Below are 21,534 nucleotides of genomic sequence, written 5' to 3'. Positions count from 1 at the left end.
ACACAGCACCTCCTTAGAAGGGTCTTCCCCACTACCTGATCAAAAATCACTCCCATACCTTCCTCCTGGTACGTCCAGTTACTCTCAATCCTCGACCTTGCTTTGCTTGCTTCACAGATTCTAGGACGGCCTGAGATAATATGTTTATGTGTCTACCATTTAGCTTGGAGAACGTAAGCTCCACAGAGGCAGGAAGCTCTTCTATCTGGCTCGACACTGCGTCTCCATTGGCCAGAACAGTGCCTGGCGTTGTTTCCGAGCAAACACAAGTTAGGCGAATGAATTACACCAAGAAGTAAAAGTCCTCCACAGTCCTACCTGCATCTGCGCTTTCTTCATGTTGGCATTGACCACAGCTGCCATGTACCCGAGAGCCGCCTCGCGGGTTTCACCATTTAACAAAATACTATGCAGGATCTTGAAGAGCTCTTGCTGAAGTTATTTTTTTAAAGGAAGAAAAACAATTAAAATTTTACTTTAATAAACTGTTCCTTTTGACCTCGAGAACAGCTAGGCTTCTTCCGCCTTTCTCTCGTCTGCTCTTTCCACTCACGTTAGGAGAAGCTGACTACAAGAGGAACAGAAATGCCCAAATTCAACTGTGTCAAGACGACTCGCGTGGAAGTGGATTACGGAGTGGGGGGAAGGAGTTACAGCTGTCATAAAACGGCCTTCGCCGTTTCCTTGAGGGATAGGATCAAAATTACCCTAATCATGCTATCGTTAGCCTAGAATTTTGCTGCTAAAGTTTCAGAACTGAAGACACGTTAATCTATACTTGGGACACACACTGTACTTGGGTCATCAAGGAGTATATGCAAACTAACAGCGCTTGCTCAGTCTCGTATTTTAAAGTCCTGAGGACAAGCTGGAGAGACGGCATGGCCACTAACCTCAGAGCCAGTACCCCGTGATGCCACATAGCATTGCGACAGTTCTCATTCAGGGCACAGGTTACTGACATGCAACTTCTCTTTCACTCATCCTTTGAATGCAATTTTCAAACACCTACCCTTCCCAGCTCCAAGTAGTGCTGCAGTGATTGGCTAACCACGCGAGTGTTTTCCAGGGTAATGGCAGGCCCGGAGAAATATTTCTCAACCACCTTAGCCTGGAAAGAGAAGGAAACAATTCAACCCATACACAACATACATTTAGGCAGGGATCTCAACAGAAGAGCAGCCGAGTGCAAATGGCCACCGTACTTACATCATCTTCTGCAAAGACTGAGAAACTGAAGAAAGCCCCCAAATAAGAGAGTCTCTGCAGCTCCCGCCCAGAGCCAGGGCTTAAGGATTTAGGCAACCACAACGGCAAAGAGGCAACCTACGTTTAAAAAAAAAAAAAAAAAAAAAAAAGGAAGAAGTGAATCAAGCTGCTAAGTCGGCAAGTGAGGGGAAAACGTAAGGAACAGAGTTCTCCCCAGCCAACCTGTTCAGCGGGCTCTCGGCCACCAGTATGACTGACGGCTGACGGCTAACACACAAAAACCCAAAGCTCACAAAGTGCTAGGAACCCCGTTGGTATTTTCTCGTCTCCGATGGAGGAGGAGAAGCCTCCAACCCCTCTATGTTTTTACAAGATCGTCTCTGAACTTTTATGTTTCAAGAAGCTCTTCGACAGAGTTCAGACGAGCTGCCCTACCACTCTCAAAGGCCAGGTCAAGTTTTCCATCGGACTTGCTTTCCTAGTTGCAACATACTTCTACAGAAACCACAAAAGAAGATAAATAACACGATCCCAGGCAGTAACGTGCAGGGTTAACTGACTGAACGGCTGCGAGCCGCCCCGGACGTGCTACCTACACCTCATCTAAATGTCCTCTCAGCGATGTCTTTCAGATAATGTTACTCAAGGGAGGTCTTCTGAGCTAGACATCCCCCGAATATATGAAAGTCCGTTAGGAAGGCACTCACCAAATTGCACACAGGGTGTGTCTTCCCAAACTTGGTTTCACAGAGCTCGCCTAAAGCCTAGAAATAAGATCAGAAAGGGTCGCTTAAGCGTATTTCACCTTAAACTGACTGCCACGTGTACTATCAAGGCACAGCTTTAATGCTGCTATAAATTTATATGCATTCCTTCCAAAACACTAACAGCTTCACTGCTTTTCTGATGAACCAGTTAATGCCCGCTCAATGTAAAAACCTCAGATAAAACAGAAATATAAAATGAAGCTAAGAATCATTCATAAACTTTACCCTCTATCGATATCTTAGTTAATAGCTTGCCAGAGATATTTCTGTGCATACACACACGGAGATAAATGTGTATATTTTTATAGAAAAATGATGTTTTCACTTAACATCTCTCCATGTCAAAAAAGACATGCTTCGTAAACTTTAGATGACTACTCTTTCCAGTGCTAATTGGCACTACAGCTAATTACAATCTAATAAGCAACCAAATTCAGAACGTATTTAAAACCATTACATGGAAAAAAAATAAAATAAAAGTATTACATGGTTTCAAGACCTCTGATGTTTTTGAGAACTCCAACACTTTCCTTTGGAGCTCCAATCATTCTCACATTAGGGAAGCAGGAACAATTGTTTTTAGGGGCATGAACACAGTTTAACATGGCCCAAGTATTCCAGTCAAATGCTACTTTAACGGTGAGCTTAATCTTCTGTGATTTGAAGAGAGCTACACAAGCTGCTAAACCAGTCAATGGAAGCTTCTGAGTTGACGCACTTAGGCGCCGATGCGCCTCGAGGTGCCACTGAGGCTCAGAGAGCTTCCGCAAAGGAAAAGCTCTCGGTGCCTAGCGCAGGGGTTCCCACATGGTGCTGCACAAGAGGATCACCTGGGAAGCCGGAAAGGCCCAATGCCGGGCCCCACCCTCACCACACCCATGATGGGGGGAATCACGGCTAGGAGCCGGGTGGCGGTATTTTTTGAAGATCCCCAGTTGATTCCAGGGTACGGCAACGCAGGGATGCGCTGAGCCAGAGAATAAGCACGATTGTTTCTGATTCTAGCTGCAGCGGTCTTCCTCTTCCTGCCCCCATTGTCCTTCCTTGCACCGCACTCTCATGGCCATCCGAGCAGCACTAATGGTATAAAATCAAACTGTTGTCTGTCATAATGGAGGCCTTTGTCTTTTGACCAAGAACGTTTTGTTGGTAGCTGACACTAAAAGCTCCTTACCGAAACATCAAGCCACATCAGTCCCCAACAGAAAAGCCCACAGTTCCACGAAGGAACATTTACATAATAGAGTGATAATTAATGTGCATTCATTTCATCACTGAACTCAAACAATCAGATGATCTCACTTCCCTTTATCTGGCACAGACAGGAAAGTGCATAAGGATTAACAGAATTTGATTAGAAACTTGAATAGCGTGTGCAGTGGAAAGAGCCTTGACACGCAGCCATTCAAAGTTATTTTTAAAACTAAGAATTCCCATCTCACCTTCTGATTTCCCAGCACTTAAGACTTTTAGCTCAGTTTTGATTAAGCACACATACTAAAATCGATGTATTAAAAGAGATCATTGCACCCCTCGGGTACCGCTCCGTGTTAGCGTTTAGCACGGTGTGATTATCTGACTGTGCTGTTGTGGACTTGAGTTTTGCAGTAGGTCAGGAGCAACTCGCAGAGGGGCACCTTGTCTGAGCAGCCCCGGTATCTGGCACAGAATAGGTCCTCGGTGGGTACCGAGTTAACGGGAAAACGGAATTAAGTCAGTAGGAAGAATGAGTAAAAGGAACAACTCCAGTAAAAATATCAGTGTAACCAGGGCCTTGGCTTACACAAGGTTGTATTCATTCCTGGAGTTGGCTCGTTTCGTATTTTGATCCTTTTTCCTTCACACTTCTAGAGTGAAAAATGGACATCAGGGTAGTTTTCTCCAAAAATTTCCAAGAAGCAAATTCAGAGAAGAGCCTCCCCTGCCCCTGCCTTTTTCTTCTACCTGGTTCTAGCTGTTTTCACAACAATCAAGGCCCTCGATGGGAATCTGGAGGAAAGTTCTGTCCGTGACTCAACGCTTGCTACTAAGTACCTTACAGAGACGAGCAGATCTGTCTCCCGCATGAAGCTTGAAGGGAACGGGGAAGATAAACAAGCAAACTACTGAGGCTTTTCCGTAGAAAGTCACTACATAAAGTTGGACTAGTTTTCCTAGTACAGCTCTACCTTCTTATTTGAATTTGTAATAGCTTTTTTAAATTTTTTCAGTAACAAAATTTCATTGTAGTTATTATATGCCCGTTAGGAGAATCAGAAGGACACCGCCCAGAATTGTCATTTTCATAAGCTACGCTACAAGGGGAAGTGCATTTCAAGGGTGCGTCCCCGACTCCTGTCTAGGGCTCGGATGGGCGGAACACGTCCCAGCGCTAAAACTCTCTTCACAGCAAACACCGCAAGGCCAACGCAATGCTTTCGTGTTTTAGATGTGAAAACAAGGTTAATCGCGGACCTGAAAGAAAAGCGTGCGTTCAAATAATCTCGAAGAAAAGCATCTAATGAACGGCTTAAAGAAAAAGAGCCAAGTTTTACCATGAGGGGGTATTTAAAGTAGTCACTATCGAGGGAGCACTCTTTGGCAGCGAGAGCCAGGCCTTGTAAAATGGGGATAAAGATCTGTAAGAAAAAAAATAAATCAGAACCGTAAGCTCAGGAAAACGTAAGAACAGGAGGCATGTTAAATAAAGTGCCAAATCTGAATGCCCAAGCGTTTCCCCCTTCCCCAGGGAAAACCTGTTTTGTTTATAAAGGGATCTAGTATCTAGCCATGGCGTGTGGCTGTCCTTTGATGAGGCTAACCATAAAGTAATATAGCTGAATTTTCCAGGAGTAACAGGATTCGGTGAGTCCTAATTCTCTGGCAGGACTCCGAGGGACTCAGCAGAACCTCACAATTTTCGAGCCTGTTCGAGGAGTCCCCAAGGGGTCCTCACCTTATCAACTCAATTCTGTACATCTCAGCAATGAATAGGTTTCTGATTACCAAGCACCTATAATCTGTACAGAAGCTAGACTAAATGTTCCAATATTTCCCCAGCTCTATCAGTATTTTGAAAAAGTCTTTGCTGCCGCTCTCCCACCTCCATCTGATTCTTCTCATCTCTCCCTATTTATTTTGAAGAGAACAAGAAAAATAAACCTGTAATGGATCTTGTTATCGTGATAGTAACTTTATGCAGAGTAAAAAGACGGTTGATAAATGTTGAAAATATAAAAGAAAACTTGATTAGAATGACTTACCTCCATGTGTGGTATAATTAATACAATAACGTGAGATCAGAGCTTAAGGAGGGCACCTATGTTTATTTTTACACGTTTATCACTAATGCCAGGGCACATTATCACCATGTAAGATCTGCTCAGTACAACTCATCTTCAAATGTCACAATGCGCCCACTGATTGACACACTTAGGGAGCTGGCCGGGATTCCAGACTAATAACATTAAGTAGAAAATGGTATAAACAACAGCTGACAATCCAAATGCCAACAAGCTGAAATGGGAGTATCCTATCAAGCCACTAGAAAATCTGACAAATTCCCTCTCCTACTCATTTCGTCCCATTGTATCAAGCAGTTTCATTTAAGGAGCACAGGATTTAAAAAAAAAAAAAAAAAAAAAAAAAAAAGTACCCTGGATTACAAAGTGCCTGTGGAGTGTCTTGAGATAAAAAGACAGCTCTGGAAAAGATGGTTCTAGTTTCTGCAACTCAAACTATCAGGGTAGAAGTAACGTGCTGTTGGAAGCTAGCTAAACACGGACAGGTAAAGCTTAGGTGTGGGGTCGGGGAAATGACGAAATTACAATCAAGAAAAAAACAAAACTGAACTTCCCAAATCACCAAAAATAAATTTCACAACTGGTCACTAGAAAACTCTCAAACTTTTCCCCCAGAATGCTATCGTATTTATCCTTCTAATAGAGTTATCCTTTTCTGCAGGTAGGATTTAATTTACGGTAGACAAGGTATTATGAGGTATAATATTTCTCAAATAGTCAAGCATTATGGTATTTGTGACTTATGTATTTTTATTTTTATTTTTTGATGGATTTTATGTATGGTATATGTGTGGTGTTTGTGCGGTATATGTTTGTTGGTGATTCAAAGTCCACTCGCTCATCATTTATTTCTCTCTAGAAAAAATACAAGGTAACTCGTAAGACAGAGAAGAAGTGTTCGAGATTGAGTGACAGAAAAGGCATCAGAATGCTGTGATTAAAAAGCAATAGTGGTTGCACAACACTGTGAATGTACTAAATGCCACTGAATTGGTTAATTTTATGTTATGGGAATTTCATCTCAATTAAAAAAAAAAAAAAAAGAGGTCACTGCGTTAACTCTGTGTAAGTTTCTTTAGAATAAAATAGGCACAGTACCCCTGTCAGCTGATCACTGGGCTGATGTTATACCTTTCTATTTTTATTAAACGTTTTTTAAAGTTTATTTATTTATTTTGAGAGGGAGAGAGAGTGTGTGTGTGAGTGCAGAGGCGGGGCAGAGAGAGAGGGAGAGAGAGAATCCCAAGCAGGCTCTGCACGGTCAGCATAGGGCCCCTCACAGGGCTTGAACTCATGAATCGTGAGACCATGACTTGAGCCGAAACCAAGAGTCGGACGTTTAACTGAGCACCCCCCCCGCCACGCCCTTGATCACTGGGCTGGTTTTACATAGCTAAAGCTACTCTGGGTTCCTCAAATGAGGTCTCGTAGAATAGGAAAAGGAATCTAATTAGTGCACATCGCACACACACCAGAGTGTGTGCTTGAACCTCGCGAGACAGCTATTTATTTTCAACAGAGTTCGCTTACCTTTCTAGAGAAGGAAAGCTCACTATGCTGCGTTAAGTATTCCTGCAAGTCAACAAGACCATCATCCAAGGAAAGTACTCGAGGAATTCTAGACACATCCAAGGAAAGTACTCGAGGAATTCCAGACATAGTCACAATACTAACTGGGAGCTTGGCTCCGGGATTCATCCTTTACTAATATTTGGGAAGCTGGTAAAACACAATTCCTGAGATTTCAAAGGCCTTAAAATTAATAGTGACAAATAATACTAGGTATTCAAATAGATGACAAGGAATCCTATCAATGACAGCTACTCTTTCATGATCACACAGTCTACTGTAAGAAAATGTCTTAAAAATCCCTCCATCAAGGGATGTGGCTTGTGTGAACGTTGCTGTGGCAAAGCGTTCACAACACAGGCCGGAAAACAACCACCAAAAGCGATGCCAAAGTTTCACCATGGAGAGACATTTGAGGCTAAATAAATAGCTTTATTACAAAATATCCCCTATCTGCATTTCCACTTGACTTCACACGGCGAGATATAAAAACTGTATGACTACTTAATGAGAGAAGTCATTAGCAAGACATGAGATCTCATTCCCAGTTTAGTGGTGAGAAGACAGAAGATTCTATGGGTGCGCAGACTGCCACGGAGCTAATTTAGTCACTGACTTACTGCTCTTTTTCTGTAAACTCAGGGAACTAATTTCCAATATGACTCAACCGGCAAACGCACATTGTCTCTCATGCTACCTCTCGGTATTCTTGTGTTAAAAGAGCCTTGAAATCGGGGACTGGGCCTGCTAGTGCTTCCCTCCCATGGCACTAACGCACTGTTTAAAACACTCGATGCTTGACTGACTGAGGTGGACAAATGATTGGAACAATGCAGCTGTCAATCCAATCATCTCAAGAGAGAAAGGGTCCGACTTCGGCTCAGGTCACGATCCTGCGGTTCACAAGTTCGAGCCCCGCGTCGGGCTCTGTGCTGACAGCATGGAGTATGCTTCAGATTCTGTGTCTCCCTCTCTCTCTGCCCGGCTTCCCTGCTCATACTCCAAGTATCTCTCTCAAAAATAAATAAAACATGAAAGAAAGAAAGAAAGAAAGAAAGAAAGAAAGAAAGAAAGAAAGAAAGAAAGAAAGAAAGAAAGAAAGAAAGAGAAAGAAAGAAAGAAAGAAAGAAAGAAAGAAAGAAAGAAAGAAAGAAAGAAAAGAAAAGAAAAGAAAAGAAAAGAAAAGAAAAAGCAAGCTCAAGCAGAGCTCTCTGAGCAAATAATGCATGCAGATCACAGTCAGAAACAGAAGTTTCCAATACATGGTGCCTTTAGAAATCAGCACAGGAGCTCCTCGGCTAAAAGCTTCCGTAACGAACTCACAAACCCTCACCTGCTTGAACACTTCTTCGTCCTGGTGAGTGGTTCTCACCAGCTCCTGCATGAAGCCATACGGGAGATTCCGGCACAGCATATACGGCACCAGGAAGGATGGCTGGAGCACGGACCTGCCAACCCACAAAAAGACAAGGACTGTGATGGCTCAGCTCCTCACTGGGTGACAACACGGCACACGGGCTGTCACGTCAGCGGAAGGGTCCAGTCAAAAGTCAAACTTGGAATCTCCCAAATACTCTACGTAACGGTTTTAGGCAAAAGATCACCTTTCCTATTGTTAATAATCCCTTTTTGGTCTTTTTAACGAGAGACTATGGAAAGTTTCAAAGAATCCATCTTTTCCTACATTCGACCCTTTAAAAATAAAGCAGTACCCCCAAAAAGGAAGCCTTATGTATCTCTTTTACTTGTTTATGTCTCATCCAGTTGAAAAGAAAAGATCAGCAGTAGCTGAGAACTTTTTAAAAACTCTTATTAATTTTAATAGAATTTTTTTTTTTTTATGTTTTGGTACATGTTTACATGTTTAACCATTTCCTCCTTCTCCTTCTCTTTTTTTTGTTTGTTTTTTTTGTTTTTGAAGTTTATTTATTTATCTCTACACCCAAGATGGGGCTGAAACCCACGAGTCTGAGATCCAGAGTGTATGCTCCACTGACTAAGCCAACCAGGCACCCCCTTCCTTTTCCTTCTTTGTGACAAGTTTCAAAAACATATGGTTATGGTACAGAAAATAGCAGGACAACATCCAGAACAAATAAATGTTGTAACTTTGCCATTCTTAACTTAGATATTTCTGCATCGTGTTTCCTTCAGATATTTTTCAGAAAATACATGAAATCTGCAAATACTTTTATTGAACTATATTGAACCTTGATGGGAGCCTCAGAAACAACCAGTGAATAATGTAGTATACCTTGGTGATTCCCCAATTAACTATTCTACCACTTTTGTTTATTACTGAATAACAGAAAGCGATTGTATGATATACGGAAAGCGATGACCTACACACTTTTCCAAGTACCTCCCCTGATTTCAAGCAGCTGCTGTTAAACTAAATACTCATTTCCTGCCTTGACGTTGACATATTTCAACAATGGTCCATAAAGAAAGCAGGCAGAGAGTGGCTTGTTTTCTTTTCCCACTGTTCCAGAGAAGGGAAGGGACCTCAGCGGTCACCTAGTCAAAGTGACCTCAACAAAGTCACCACTTTTTGTTTTACAGGTGAGAGGGTGCATCGTCCAAGGTGGCGCAAGGTGGCTGGGCAGCCTGACGTCCGCTGATGCACAGGGTCCTCTCCCTGTTAACAGGAGCAAGTACGGTTCTGCCCACCTTGGCTGTGTGAGGGAACCTTGTAGAACTAGCGCGGTGTGGGATATGCACTGTGAGCGGATGTTGCTCAGAAGCTGGCTGACCGCTGGCTGGCTGCACATCTGAAATGAAAGGCGCAGGTTAGGGCTGCACAAACAAACAAAAGAATGCTGTGCTGCTGCAAATTGACAAGAGTCAGAAGAGATCGATCTCCGGGAAACGGCACGTTTTTTTCTTGCTTTACTCACAATGAACCAACCAGAGTAACCCTATCCTCCAAGTGTGCTGCCTCCGCTGAAATCTATGGTCAGAGAAGAGCGAGCAGAAGTGCGGGGTGACCAATGGGGGACCGCACAGATGTGGGCATGCTCTCTGCTTTTGCTATGGTGACGAGCAACAAAGCCCGGGGAAGCCCTTCACAAGCATAACTAACAGGTGGACAAGAGGACTAGTTTGGAAAACTAGAAGCAGACAGTGAACTGGGAAGGAAATAATAATAGAGTCTGCACGAAACAGCAGAGAAAGTATAGCTTCCAGAATTTAAAGCCAATTTTGTAATTTTTATGTGATGACGGACAATTAATGTCCCTGAGGTTCGTGTGCTTACCGAGACAAGAAAAACAACACCCAACCTCGCACAGTGTTGGCGCTCCATAAATGCGGGTGATTATTACATTTGCAACAGGCTCTCGGAAATTATCAGGGAAATTGTAATGATCAGAATTATTGTAAGTCGCTGGTGGCAATGGCACTTGCCCCCATCACTTCTTCCTTCCACTAGAATGTGAGTTCCGTGAAGGTAGGGATCTCTGTCTGTTCTGTTCCCTAATATAGCTCAAGCTCCTGGTCCGGTGCCTGGTGCATATTGCATGCTTGAGAACCATTTTCCTGACCGAATAAACGAATGTTCCTTGGAAGGGCGGGAGGGATGATTATTTATCAAAAAATAACCAGGTTTTTGTGGGTTTTTGAAATGCATCTATTTCATATTACCTTTGGTGCTTTTTTTTCCTCTATTCCAACTCGGTCAAAACACTCGATGAGGTAGTTCAGCATGTCTGTCTCCTTGCAGGTCTCGATGGTGAAATGGTCACTGTAGGAATCCCAAGTACCTGTCCCACCAGAGGCTCCCAAACTTTGGAGAAGAGGAAAGAAAATCGATGATTCTTCTCTCTTCTCGGAATCGATTATTTTTGCTAGAGTCTGCATTTCTGTAGCAGAAAGCCTGTTAGGATCCCTGCACCCAGGACAAAACACAGACACCCATGCAGCCAAGCCTGGAGCTGACCTCTGATTTCACCTGCTCCAAGGCCAACAGCAGTAACTCTTAGTAAACATTTTACTGACCTAAGAAGAGAGTTGGATCAGAAATCCGACTTCTTATCTTTTTGGGAACGGCAGCTTACGAAGCCAGGAGGGCTAAGAACTGCCACCGTGTGCCAGGCATCTGAAGGGATATCACATGTACTAAAACCAAGCTGGCCGGCTCCACTCGGGCACACTGGTAAGTTGAAACCAGACTATGCTACTGCTGTGATCAAACGCTTCGGGAGTGAAGCGACAAAGACTAACAGAATACTCCTCGTGACTTCTGCCATAAATCTCAAAGGCCTTCACCCACCATTTGGCAATAGGACCAGAAAAGGAAATCTGTCCAGTTAGAGAAGGAAACATAAAAGTATTCGTTATGAACACAAAGACTTCCAAAACTTTCAGCGACAGAGGCAAGGGAGCACAGTAAAAAACAAACAAAACAAAAATCCTGCACTAGGAGTATCCAAACTTGGGTTGGATCCCAGCCGTACTGCTTCCTGATTGCCCGAGCCTAGAACCAACCCCATCCCATCAGCAGCGAGGCTTGAAGTGAGAGCAAGTGGAAGCGTTTTGTAAATCAGAAGCAGGATACAACACGAAGCACTTATGATTGGTCGTAACTATTCTCTGAGACCAACGCCAAACACTGTCTCAGGGGTTGGGTGTGAGGAAACTAAAGAACAGATCGTCCATCAGCAAGTCACATACCAAATCTGATGTTTGACTCACAGATTTATTTGATCCCCACACAAAAGGCACACGGAGAGTAATCACGGCACAGGGAGAGGGCAGAAATTTGGAGGTGAAAAGAAAATGAGAAAAGATAAACGTAGCCCCCAAAATTATATAGGAAAGATGATAAAGGATGGGAAAAAGATCGCAAACTGGAGACCCAGCCTCCTTCAACTGGGGCAGACAATTAAAGGCTAGAAACCCACAGGACCAACAGGGGTTGAGATATAAACAATACGCTATGCAGACAGGTGCATATATATACATAACTAATTTTGGAATATATATGTAATTGACCTTAGAATTTCAGAAAAATCCAGTTGATCCTTGAACAACACAGGGATTAGGGATGCCACGTCCATGCATTTAACTTTTGACGCCCCCAAAACTTTGCTAACAGCCTACTATTGACCAGAAGTCTTACCAACAACCAAGCAGTCGATGAACATGTCATTTTGTATGTGTATTATATACTGCATCCTTACAGCATATTCTTAAGTATTACTCTTAAGCTAGAGAAAAGAAAATATTAAGAAAATCATAGGGGAAATACATTTGAGGTATACCATACTGTATTTACCCAAAAAATCCACACATACGTGGGTCAAACCCTGTTGCTGAAGGGTCAAGTGGATACATAACTGACCTTGGAATGAAAGCATGATATTAACGTTAAAAAGATGAAAACAATGCCAGTTTTGAATCCAAGGCTTTCAGCCCAGAGTCTACAAATCTGAATTCCTACAACCTACTCTACAAGTCTGACAGAAGGGAAGGAAATAGAAAGCAATGGGAGGAAAAAAAAGAAAAAAAAGCAACCATAAGAACAAAACAGAAAAACCCACCCACAGATATAATATAAATATAAGAGATGAATCCCCAGAAGGAGAAAGGAGAAAAAGAGCTATTTTCTTTTTTTATAGATGTATTTTTAATGTTTATTTCTGAGAGCAAGAGAGACACAGAGTGTGAGCAGGGGAGGGACAGAGGGAGAAGGAAACACCGAATCCGAAGCAGGCTCCAGGCTCTGAGCTGTCGGCACAGAGCCTGATACGGGGCTTGAACTCACAAGCCGTGAGATCATGACCTGAGCTGAAGTCGGACGCTTAACCGCCTGAGCCCCCCAGGCGCCCCGAGAGCTATTTCCGTTACCGCACCATTTTAGTTTCAAACTAACTGCAATTCTTTCTTCTTCTGTCTGATGTTGGTGACTCAGTGACTGGATTATTCCCTGTGCTTCCAAAGATGAACTTTACCAACACAGGCTTTACCTACACACAACTAAGGCTAATCTTCCTTTGAGTGGCTCTTGTGGAAGAGAATGAAAACAGACCATCCTCCTGTTTAAAACGAGAAAGTTCAACTATACAATTTCCTTGGTAACGAGACCCAAAATTTTCACGTTTTTACATTTCTGAAATGAAAAGCACCTCATATTTGATGTCGACAGGCTCTTGCCAGTTGCAAGGGGTCAGTGTGACCCAGTTCACATGGAGTCATGCACTGACACTGGGTGCTGTGGGTTCCATTCTTAGCCAACGCTTGCCATTTAATTTTAACTTAAATGTGAACACCTCAAAGCCAGCTGAGGTATCTCCACGATGATCTCGCTAAGATCATGAAAAGCAACAGTGTATGTAGAAGATCGCTGGTCTTACGCCAGGCAATGCGAACAAAGGCGCTCAGAATACATGAGAGAATGTTCAAAGCTAAAAGAGGCGGCTACGTTTTGGTGATCGTCGGTCAGACCCCAAGTGACACTTCCGTTGACTTTTTAAGAAGAGAGGAAGACCAAAAAGTGAAACAAAATTTAACCGAACTGGAACTGTAGAGAAAACTCCAGTACTTGTCCATATATCACAAATTTTAGAATCAATCCTAAAGTAAACCATGACCCTAGCAGGAAAGGCAGCCAGTCCCAACGATGCTACACAGAGGTCTCAACGAGCAAAACTGACAAGGCTCCTCAGGTTCCGAGTGAAAGCGCTGTACTCACATTTTGAACGCGACACTGAGGGAGAAAGTGGTGTCGTGTTTACGTGCATACGTTTAGGCTACCAATAAACATCTGCAAAGTTTTCAAGTAACATTTCACTTTTTTCCCTAAAAAAAAAATCATCCCAGAATTCGTGATGCTTTTACAACTGTGACACGTGGAATACCACACTGAAAATACGTCATATTTAAGTCCTACAAGTTATCTACAAAGTTACACTGCCCTCTGGGAGGATTTACGAGCCATTTTCTGATAACTACATCAACAGTCCAATTGAATGTAATTACTCTGCATAATAGAAATACAGCTGAATGCTTCTGAAAAGCCAATGAACATCTTCCTGGGGAGTCACGCATGCATAAGACCTGTGCAAATCGAATCCCATTTGAAAGGCACCAAGAAAAGTGTTCCTTAAAAGGATTCCATGGCAGTTTCATTTTTTCTATAACGCACCCTCCTATTTACTCATTTTTTGGAATGCAGACTTTAGTGTTTTGTGTTTTCGCACTGCAAGGCAAAGTCAGAGCTGTACAGGTTCGAGCAATGTCAATTCATCGAACGAACGTTCACGGTGTCCCTTCTGTATGGCAGGCACTGTCGTAGGCTCTGGGGGCAGCACACTAACTCGCACAGATCAAGACTCTGCTTGTGTGGTGAGTAGGTTCTAGAGGGGAACAGTCCAAAACAACACAGAGACGCCATGAAGAAAAATAAAAGCAGAGCATGGTGACAGAGACGGGCAGGAAGCGCGCGCGTGTATTTTATACGCTGTGTGATATGACCCTCTGATAAGACAGCATGCACACGGAGACCCGAGGGAGTCAGCGGGGAGCAAGCCACGCAGCCCTCTTGGGGCAGGCCATCCAAAGAGAGGAAGTAAGTGTGAAGGCCTAAGGCGGCGGGGAATATGCCAAGTGAGGTCAAGAACAGGGTCGTGAGCAGCAGAGGGCGGAGGCAAGTGGAGGCACGTGAGGTTAGAAAGGAGGAATGCACACGTGTGTGCGCACGTGGGTGTACACGAGACGAAGGGTCTCGTGCACCAGGGCGAGGCTTTGGGTTTTACTCCGCACGACAAGGGACATTACCGGAGGGTCTGGACACAGACGTGGTGGAACTATTTCCAAGTTTCATTGCCAAGTGGTGATGGAAACGTCAACATTTTTCACTACTTGCTGATTTTCCCTTTCTCTATTCACACAGGTTCACGACTGTCAAAATTTTCTCTCCTTCGCTGAAACATCTAAGCAGTTAAAAACAGATTTCTTTCCCATCATCAATTTCCTAGGATACAATTGGAAAAATTCTCAGAGGAACCACTATGTTCTCCTTATACAAGATGCTCTCGCTCCCCGTGTCCGCTCCGACAACAAGCAGATCCTAATTCCCATAGCTCTCTTCACAGAGGGCTATAGAACATCACGGAAGGAGTGTTTTACCTTTCTTTCTTTCAAATTTTTAGAAGTGTTTAATTTTGAGAAAGAGAGTGCCTGTGCTCTTGGCGGGGGGGGGGGTGGGGGGGGTGGGCGCAGAAAGAGGGGGACAAGACGATCCTAAGCAGGCTCCGTGCTGACACCAGAGAGCCCGATGCGGAGCCTGAACCAAAGTGAGACACTTGGCCAACTGAGCCATTCAGGCGCCCCAGGAATGTTTCACCGTTCTTAAATTAGTCCTTTTCATCACCACTATAGATAATTAGCATACGAATGTATTCCCAACTATTTCCAAAAACATTCTTAACGCGTCAACTCCAGCATCAACTCCACCGGGCAAGCAGAAGGGGAGACAGATGCGGCCCCTGTTGATTCTTTCCTCTATGACGTTCACATCACTGGGCAAGAAGTAGGTGTTGAAATTGCTTACTTCACAGTAAACAAAATTCTGGGAAGATCAATTAGAAAGGGGGAGAAAGAAAATAACTATTTATTTCCTGATCACTCAAACTGACAAGGTTTTTTATGACCTCTTCTTGGTTCTGACCCCACAAGCATTCTCGAGTTCCTCTCCGTGTGCTTTAATCAGTTACCACTTTTTTTTTTACCCATCCTCTCACATTCTGTTTGAGATCTACTCAAAAACTCGAAGTTGCCAAAATCTGGAGAGATCAGATTCTGTTTTAACAGCCAGCAAAGGACCTGCCAACTGAATGGAATTTTGTAATTACCGAGTAAAATGTTGGTGCTTCCTTGCCAAGGAACAGAGTAGAAGCATAAACACTGGGCAGCGAAATAACTAGTATGAGGAGCAAGAACGACACAGGTCCTATTGCGAGTGGGGGTGAAGCAGGTGAGTTCTGGACTCGGGCCCTGCCACGTACCAGGCATGTGACTGACCTCCCTGTCCCCACGTTCCTTACGGTAATTGGGAGGGCCGCCGTGAGGATAAAGGGATAATGCGTGCAGTGTGCTGGCTCAGGGTCTGGCACACGAGGCTCAGTAAGTATTTGGAGCTATTATTACACAGTCCGTTCTCTCTCCTTGTGGCCACAGAATCTAGATCAGAGACAAGGTCAGGATGCTGGGAGTGCAGCGCTAGTGACAGCAGCACACAATCTGAAATCTTTGTGAGAGCACGCTGGAATTAAACAGGCCAGGGACAGAAAGCATTTCTCCTACAATTTACAGCAAGACAGGTAACAAAGCACTTTTATCATGTATGGAAACTGACTCCTAAAAAGGATGCCTGCTCGGGGGCTCGGGGGCTCAGATGGTTAAACATCCAACTTTGGCTCAGGTCATGATCTCACGGTTTGTGAGTTCGAGCCCCGCGTCGGGCTCTGTGCTGACAGCTCAGAGCCTGGAGCCTGCTTCGCATTCTGTGCCTTCCTCTCTCTCTCTCTCTGTCCCTCCCCCGCTCGTGCTCTCTGTCTCTCTCTCTCTCTCTCAAAAATGGATGAATAAACATTAAAGAAAAAAAAAGGATGCCTGCTGCATTACTGTAATCGGGAAGTAGGATTTTATCTACATGAAAAAGACACTTCTACCTTTGGGAAATTTACTTGAGAAAACAGTAATATAATGTTCAACCCAATACAAATATCAACCCTCCTGAATCAATATTCAACCCTGCACCCACACTCCTTTCTCTCTTTATATACTCTCTCTAATGATTCTTCTGAACACTGTCAAATTTAATGAAGTGTACCTAACTCCTACTGCTGTCTCTATTTATAGCCTGGAGTTATTTTTGAACAGTGCTGGGCACAAATACCAAGTCAGTCCAGTGGAAACTTCGATTTCAGAGCAAAATTGTAAGACAATGAGTCAGAGGTTCAGAAAGAAGGTGCTATTATATTTTCTTGCCCAAAGTCACCTAGAACCCCAAACAGTGCTTTCAGGGTTTTCAGGGGGGTTTTCAGGTTTTCAGGGGGGAACGAACAGTCAGCAGCATCGTGAACTGTGTTTTAGCCTCTGCTGCCATTCCAAAGGCTGTCTAAACAAGGGTCTGGCTTCGCTGAGGCCAAGGTGGTGATTGGTGAGGTTGAAGGCTAGAAGTGAAACCAGATTCACGGTTGTAACAGACAGTGTGGCCCAACATGCTCTTCGACAGACTGACCGTCAGACAGAGTGGGGGTGGAAAAGGTGGGGGGGAAACAGACACGCACACACACAAACGCCATCCCGGCCCCTCTGCCATTCGTAAGTAGCAGCAATCCATGCAGCTGTATGTAAGAAAACATGCCTCACGGAATACATGTTGCTCATATCCGGCAGCTCACAAAAACCCTCGCGATAGGTAAACGAAGGGCCCCTCGTTTCTGATCTCAGGGTGGGTGAACTCGACAACCGATCTTTAATCTGCTGCTTGTATTTCTGACCAATGATTACGCGTAAGTTTTCCTCTAAACTTACCGGGCAACAATGAGGGTGTTCCTGATGTGCCACTTTACCCCGTGATAAGGTCCTACCACCTCGGTACATGCAGGTTTCCCAGTCTTAACTCTCCCGACTGTCTCATCTGACCCTATCCTGTCTAGACTCAAAGCACACCCCTAATGAGGGCCCACAACAGTTAGTTCCTAAGCACCTAGGCACATGCAGGGGTGAGGCTCCATTCCTCTGATACCTGGACCCAAACTGGACACAAGAAAACTCATCACCACCACCACCACCTTCATCATCACCATCATCACCATCATCATCATCTTCTTCATCGTCATCACTACTGTCGCCAGAAAGCGCGAGGAAGAGGAAGGAGAAAGGATTGTCGTGCATGCTACCACAACAAAAGCAAAAAAGGTCATGAGGGAACAAAGGAAAAACAAGAGATGGAAAGCTTTCGCAACTCCTGTCCCTTTTAAATTAAACGTTACGCTGAAAGTTCTGCCTGCTGACATGCAGGGACACCATTCACCCCCATCACATAAATGCACAGGTGCGTCCGCGAGGGGGCGGGGGGCACTGGTTAGCGGAATGCTGACGCCGCTTCTTTCTGAGAGGCTCGAATCAGAGCGTCAAGGCACAAACACCGGCCCAGCCGCAGTGATCGGGGGTGAGGGGCACCAGCCCAGACTTGCTCCCACCACCCCCCGGGCTGACTGCGCTTCAACTACGATTGGCAACAGTACAGAGAGCTGAGAGGGGCTCCCACGAGCCCCAGCTCTCGCCTACAAACTGCCCCCAGCCTCTGGAATTCATTTGTGATGAGGACTGACAGGTGAGCTAGGTTTCAGAAAGTGAAGCGACTTCTTGTTGTTGGTTTTTTTCTTTTTCTTTTTCTCTTTCTTTTTCTTTCTCTTTTTCTTTTTTTTTTTTTTTTTTTTTTTGGTATGGTCAGGAGGAAGAGCGAGGGGCAAGAAGAAAGGGACACACAACGGAGCACCCACACTTTCTACAGTTAGCAAAGCCTGGCAGAAGCGAGGAGTCCGGGCGCGAGCCTACCGAACTAGTTAGACGCACGGGTTAATGACCCCAAACGGAAAAACACACGCAACTGAGGTCAGTGTCACACGCCAGTTCTTTCAAACCGAGTTAATCGCCTCTCCCTGCACTGCAAACACGCACCCAGCTCTCCTGCCGAATAAATAAATACCTAGGAGAGGTCCTTAGGGATGAGGGGCGTCTGCTCGCGGCACTGGGCGAGGCGGCCAGTAAAGGTGGGCCCAGGCTGGAGGATCTCTGGCTGGGAGAGCTGGCAGGCACTGCTTGAGGGCTACTAGCGAGGGCAGGGCGGCCGGGCGAGCTGGACAGAGTGGAGATGCCTGGGGACCGCGGGGCAGAAGCGGAAGGCCCCCACGGGTGGGCGACCGTGTAGGGGCGATACCGTGGAGAGGAGGGCTGGCTCCCCGCGGCGGCCCCCGAAGCCGCCCCGTGGGGACTGAGGGTAACGGAAGGCGCAGCCGGCTGGCTGGCTGCACGGCAAGGGGACGAGGCAACGGACGGGCTCGGCACCGGCACCGAGCTCCAGAAACTCGTACTGGGAGCGGGGCTCGTTTCATAGAGGCTAGAGCAGTTGAGAAAGAGGAGAAAGGAGAGAAAACGGAAGACAAACTTGAGGTAAACAGCTGCAAAGGAAAATCTCAAGCTCTGAAAGAATAGTGTGCTTACACGCCAAGTGTACGCGTCTTTCAGACTCATCTAAATCATTAGAATCGAACTGCTGTACGGATCTAGAGGCTACATTTACAACACGGTAAAGCCCTCTTCCCAAGGATTAATGTACGATATATACAGCCATTTGTTTCCAAAACTTACCAAGAGCCTAACCATGGGAAGCCAAACAGACCAGCGGAAAAGACCACACCTCCTGCAATGGCTAAATGCATCCACCCACATACAATACATGCCATAGTCTGCAGGACAAAGGCCCATGAGGGAAGAGTCCCTTCTCTTACATACTTCGTGGCTGTTTTACTACCAATGAGATGTGCGAAAGGAACCACACTGACCTAGACAACGAGCTGGCACCGAAGGAGCCCACACCGCAGAACATGGGGCTCGCTCCTGGGTTGGAGCCGGTAGTTAGCAGGAGATTTCTGTCCGGGGACCGAGCCGCCGCAATTGGCTGCGATGTGGCCGTCAGACTGGCAAATGGATTTTCATCTCTAGTCTGGGTAGACATCATTAGCACTTCCATTAAAATCTGGCCAATCAAGTCCTTAAAATCGGAGAACACTGTTGGAAAGGCAGAAGAAAGAAGAGGTTACACATGGTTCCTCATATACATAGGCAGTCCTTGAGTAACCCATATTAAACCAGAGGTTCAGCGTGGCAACCGGATTGGATTCTGGAGCAGTACAAGGACATTAGTAGAAAACCCGGTGAAATCCAAATGAAGTCTGGAGTGGAAGTAATAGTAAGATCTTAGTCCTGACAAATACACTGTGGTTACATAAGATGTTAACGTTAGGGGAAACCTAGGTGAAGGATATACGGGAACTCCCTGCACGGTGTCTAAAACTTTTCCGTAAATCTAAAATTATTCCAAAATACAAAACTTATTTAAAAAAAGAAAGAAAACTGGAGTGTAGCCAATGAGAATCGCTGCTGACATACATTTAACTGTAAAAAGAAGCCACTCCCAAATACAGGTGTCTATTTATCATATACCGGAAACAAAGCTGGGTTCATATTTCTTCACCTACGTATGTTTTATGTACAGTAAAACTATCAAATGTGAGGTTCAAAATATTTTATGAAAGGTTTAACATTTAGTCACCATCTGGCTTTCCGGAGAAAATTCTATTTTCTAACTTTCTCCTTAATTCTTTGCAGCTCCCCAATGCCTTACTGTAAGTCTTTAGATACATTTTATATATCACTAAATAGACAAAAGTTGTAACCGACGTAAATCTTGTCTGATTTGGTTACTAAAAATTATCACTCATATATGCACAAGCCAGATTTAAGAATCTTAAGGTTTCCAGTAAAAATAACAAGTGGCAGGGATAGAAACATGCAGGTGCTTAGCGTGTCTGTGACCAGTTAATAAGAAGATCCCAGTAAAATCAGAAGTAAACTACGTGTCTGCCAGGAACACAGGGGACTTTTCTTGCCATGGAAAATGGGCAGCACAGAAAAGGGAAAGATGATCTTCTGTGCACTTCGTTTAAAGTAGATCTACTGAGGAATTATTAAGAGCCTTCTGTAGAAGGCACTAGCACTATATCAGTGAGCAAAACAGACAAAAATCCCTGCCACCGGGGAGGTTATATTCTAGTGACAGGCAAAGGCGCACTACCACACCACCCCTCTCTCTTCTGCATTCCAAATGACTGCTGTAAAGAAGAGTGACAGTGCCCTTTAATGCTGGTGTCTTGCTAAAAGCTTTATTAATTTGTTATACGAGTGTGGTTTAGGGTAGCCTCTTAAAATAGAATCCTGGAAACAGCAAAATATCAATATGTTCTATCTTCTGAAGCATTCAATCAAGTTAATGTACTCCACTGTCTACACAGGAGTTGGTAGGCACTTAAAGCAGGTAGAGGTCATACAGAGCAGCTCTCGGGATCCCTGGAGACCACCCAGTATGCTCCCACTTCATTAGAGACATTAATAACTTCAATTCGGAAACAATGGAGACCATTAGCATATTTATACAGTTTTCTTCTAGAGAGATCATCAAAGGACAAAACCAATGTATCAGGAAGATCAGTGGAAAGTGGCCAAACAACAGCACCTCTGATGGTCAAAACTACAACCCCAAAGCAAGAGAAAGTGAATGTGGGTAATGGCCAAGGCCAAGGATCTTACATTCTTATTTTCTCTTAGCAGCTGAGCTAGATTCCTACCTTCTTTTGGGTTCTGCTTAAATTGTGCAGAAAGAGAAGAAAGGAAGATGACGTCTCTGTCCCGGTCCTTCCAGGAGACACGAAAGATCTTACAGACCAGCTGTAAGGCCTGTTCTTCGGACACTTCAGAACCCGATGGAGGCTCCTTGTGGGGAAGAAGATTGGGGGGTTAATTTCAAGAAATTCATTTATGAATGAGGGGATTTTAGAAATGCATGCAACTGTGCGCCGACTGACTTGGGGAACAAGAAGCTGGTTACTATGACTGCAAAGTTGTGACATGGCGATTTC

At 44.5% G+C, this 21,534-nt stretch overlaps 1 protein-coding gene across 8 annotated transcripts in view; it reads right to left on the bottom strand.

The window, feature by feature from the left end:
• The window catches only part of UBE4B (ubiquitination factor E4B), a 123,049-nt gene that overhangs the window by 38,486 nt on the left and 63,029 nt on the right, over window positions 1-21,534 (bottom strand). For 4 of the 8 annotated variants that reach the window (XM_043578500.1, XM_043578504.1, XM_043578501.1 and 1 more), the window contains exons 5-16: window positions 21,244-21,388; window positions 19,402-19,627; window positions 18,546-18,956; window positions 17,580-17,729; window positions 10,469-10,610; window positions 9,497-9,597; window positions 8,160-8,274; window positions 4,511-4,594; window positions 1,917-1,973; window positions 1,210-1,326; window positions 1,013-1,111; window positions 319-432 (exon numbers count right to left, since the gene is read on the bottom strand). In XM_043578500.1, coding sequence (XP_043434435.1) covers window positions 319-432; window positions 1,013-1,111; window positions 1,210-1,326; window positions 1,917-1,973; window positions 4,511-4,594; window positions 8,160-8,274; window positions 9,497-9,597; window positions 10,469-10,610; window positions 17,580-17,729; window positions 18,546-18,956; window positions 19,402-19,627; window positions 21,244-21,388 — 1,761 coding nt within the window. The remainder of the gene's footprint in view (window positions 1-318; window positions 433-1,012; window positions 1,112-1,209; window positions 1,327-1,916; window positions 1,974-4,510; window positions 4,595-8,159; window positions 8,275-9,496; window positions 9,598-10,468; window positions 10,611-17,579; window positions 17,730-18,545; window positions 18,957-19,401; window positions 19,628-21,243; window positions 21,389-21,534) is intronic. The other 4 variants (XM_043578502.1, XM_043578505.1, XM_043578507.1 and 1 more) reach the window with 2 other exon arrangements.

This window comes from Prionailurus bengalensis, chromosome C1 (genome assembly GCF_016509475.1).
Source record: "Prionailurus bengalensis isolate Pbe53 chromosome C1, Fcat_Pben_1.1_paternal_pri, whole genome shotgun sequence".
In the NCBI taxonomy this organism is placed as follows: Eukaryota; Metazoa; Chordata; class Mammalia; order Carnivora; family Felidae; genus Prionailurus; species Prionailurus bengalensis.
This window is presented reverse-complemented; position numbering and strand designations above follow the sequence as displayed.